Raw genomic sequence first — 3,262 nt, 5'->3', positions numbered from 1 at the left:
TTGAGCCCTAGGCTCTTCCACATTTCATATAATAATATTTTTTTAATTCAAAATAAAAATAAATGAACACAAAAAAGTGAGTGATCTGTTTTTGTAAGACATTGCACTAATTAGTATATTGTAGACTGACAAACAGACACGTCATTAAACAATATATATATATATATATATATATATATATATATATATATATATATGCACCCTGCAATCTCATATGGATGATTAATTATTTTTCAATTTAGTCACACCAAACGCACCCTGCGCATGTGCCGGCGGTGCTCTTTGTGTGATACGCATCCTGCAACTAACGGATTCAAATCTCTTTTTTTTTTTTCGTTTTTAAATATGAGAGTGAGAGAGAGAGTGAGTGTGAGAGTGAGAGTGAGAGATCGAGAGTGAGAGAGAGAGAGAGAGAATGGTAACAGGTGCAGAAGCAGAAGCAGAGGCAGAGAGAGATGCAAGGTTGGGAGGCGAAGCCCACATTTGGGAACTGATGCTTGCTTTTGTAGGCTCCATGGCTCTGAAATCCGCTGTGGAGCTGCGCATCGCCGACATCATACATTCCCACGGCCGTCCGATCACCTTGCGCCAAATCGCCTCCGCCATCGACCCTCCCGCCGCCGACATCGCCTCCCTCTCTCGCATCATGACACTCCTCGTCCGCAAGTCCATCTTCACGGCCACTCCGTCTCCGCCGTCAGACGGCGGCGCATCCTCTGACACCCTCTACGGCCTCACCCCTTCCTCCCGGTGGCTCCTCCGCGACACCGAGATGACCCTGGCGCCGATGGTGCTGCTGGAGACTCATCCCCTGCTGCTGTCCCCCTGGCATCAGCTCTCCAACTGCGTCACCGACGGCGGGATCGCCTTCAAGAAGGCTCACGGCCGCGAGATTTGGGACTTCGCGGGCGCAAATCCGGAGTTTAACGCCATGTTCAACAGTGCGATGGCGTGTACAGCTAGGATCACGCTGAAGGCCATCCTGGCGGGGTACAAGGACGGGCTTGCTGACGTGGGATCCCTCGTGGACGTGGGAGGAGGGACTGGGTCAGCCATTGCTGAGGTGGTGAAAGCGTGGCCACACATCAAGGGCATCAACTTTGACATGCCACATGTCATCGCCACGGCGCCCTCATTCCCCGGAGTGTCCCACGTCAGCGGTGACATGTTCGAATGCATACCTAATGCTGATGCTGTCTTCATGAAGGTAAGATCTATAATTTTCCTATGGTGTATAAATTCAAGAGGATCTTGCCATATTTTTAGAGATTCTACTAGCACATAGTTTCTCATTGATTAGAAAAAACTCTATACTTTTCCTACTCACTGCGTTTTGCATTCTCAGTGTAAGAAAATGGTTTGCTCTAATAGATTCCTCCAGCTCAAAAAGATTTGATTCCCAAAGGATCATGATGCTTCTCTAGCTGCTCCTTTTGACTCCACACATGCCTACCAACTCTATGTTTCTTTCCTTCCCAAAGAGTCTTTTAACAATCAAACCTTGCTCTTCTTTTTCCATCACTATTTCTTCTAAAGTGAAGTAGATCCATAACCCATCTTCTTACCTAAACAACTTTTTTTATTATTATTATTATTATTATTAGAAGGCTCCCTTGGGAACTCAGAAAGCATTATGGGTCTGTTTGGATCAAAGATTTTCCCTTATATTTTTATTTTCTATTAAATACTATCAAAAATAAAAATTTATTTAATATGACAAAAATTAGAAAAATATAAATATTAATAATGTGTAAGTCAAATTTTTGTTTATAGATTTGGTATATTTTTTTATTTTTTTTCTCACTTTTCTTGATAATCGAACATTTTTAGAATTCCTTTATATTTTCCTCTTTTCCTTAATATTTTCTGAGTTCCAAACGGGGCCAAAAGAAATGAAAGGAAAATATTAGGAAATTCACATTTTCATATTTGGTTACCAGGAAAAAAAAATAAAATAAAAAATACACCAAATCTATGAACAATATTTTTATTCTTTACATCATTAAAATTTGACTTTTTCATATTTTTAATTATATAAAATAAAATTTCATTTTCAATAATTTTTAATATAAAAGGAAAATACAATGGAAAATGAGTTTCTCCTCCTTTTCCTTTCCTAAAGTAAAATCCTTGATTCAAACACACCTTGAGAAAAAAAAAAAATCCTTTTCATTTTCTCCTAATAGAAAGGCAATCATTTTTTTTTTTTTTTTATGGCAATCCTAGATCATAACCATCATTTTCAACATATTGCAACCTAATTTTTGATCACCCATCAATCATCATTAAAAATTTTCTTGACATAAACTTCAAATTTATAGTTATACTTGTTTTAAAAGAATTTCCTTATTTATTACATTTTCTTAATTTTTAATTCATTCAAATAACATTTTTTATTTTGAATTTAGAAAAATTTATCATATGATGCCAAATTTCTCATTTTAATAGTTTAAAATTTTAAAATAAATATTTTAAGAAATAAAATCACAAAAAAATCCATAAATAAGATAAAAATTATTTTAAAATATTTTGAATTTTTAGAAGTAATATTATTATAACATTTTTTTTAATATGCATGCACAAATATCCAAGTGACCAGTCATGACTCGTATAGTAATTTATCAAATTGCAGTGGATAATGCATGATTGGGGAGATGAAGATTGTATTAAAATCTTGAAAAATTGTCGGAAAGCAATACCGGAGAAAAATGGCAAGGTGATAATCATTGATGTTGTTTTACAACCGGATGGCAAAGACTTGTTTGATGAGACAAGGTTAGCATATGATTTGGCCATGCTTGCACACTGTTCCGGAGGAAAGGAAAGAACAGAGTTGGAGTTGAAGAATGTGTTACGTGAAGGAGGATTTCCATGCTACAAAATCATTAAGATTCCAGCATTACTATCTATTATCGAGGCATATCCAGAATAAGTCATAAATATTAAGGTTGTTATGATAATATCTTTAGCTCTTTTTTTTTTTAATTTGCATTTAAGCCAAATTGTTATTGTGAGGTATGTAATGTTATGAAATTTGAAGAATGATTAGTCCTTTAAGCCTTGATGACAATGAGGACTCATTTGCCTTCAATATCATTATCGAAAAACCCTCACAAAGCTTGCTAGTTAAGTGGAGAATAATTATATATTTATGCAATAAAAATAAATTTATTTCTAAATTATGATTATTATTTTTTTAAATTATATTTACTGTCTTAATATGAAAAGATCTCATCTTGGCATTTGAACAATTACATCAATT

The 3,262-nt window shown here is 35.4% G+C and overlaps 1 protein-coding gene across 1 annotated transcript; it reads left to right on the top strand.

Annotated features, from left to right (window-relative positions):
- Positions 1 to 381: 381 nt before the first annotated feature.
- LOC131147994 (desmethylxanthohumol 6'-O-methyltransferase-like) lies at positions 382 to 3,042 on the top strand. The gene is made up of 2 exons (XM_058097715.1): positions 382 to 1,207; positions 2,633 to 3,042. The coding sequence occupies exons 1-2, from the start codon at positions 416 to 418 to the stop codon at positions 2,930 to 2,932; spliced, it is 1,092 nt and encodes a 363-aa protein (XP_057953698.1). The 5' UTR covers positions 382 to 415; the 3' UTR covers positions 2,933 to 3,042.
- The last annotated feature ends 220 nt before the right edge of the window (positions 3,043 to 3,262 follow it).

Source organism: Malania oleifera, chromosome 2 (assembly GCF_029873635.1).
Source record: "Malania oleifera isolate guangnan ecotype guangnan chromosome 2, ASM2987363v1, whole genome shotgun sequence".
NCBI lineage: Eukaryota > Viridiplantae > Streptophyta > Magnoliopsida > Santalales > Ximeniaceae > Malania > Malania oleifera.
Note: the sequence above shows the minus strand (reverse complement) of the source record. Positions and strands in the feature narration are given on the sequence as shown.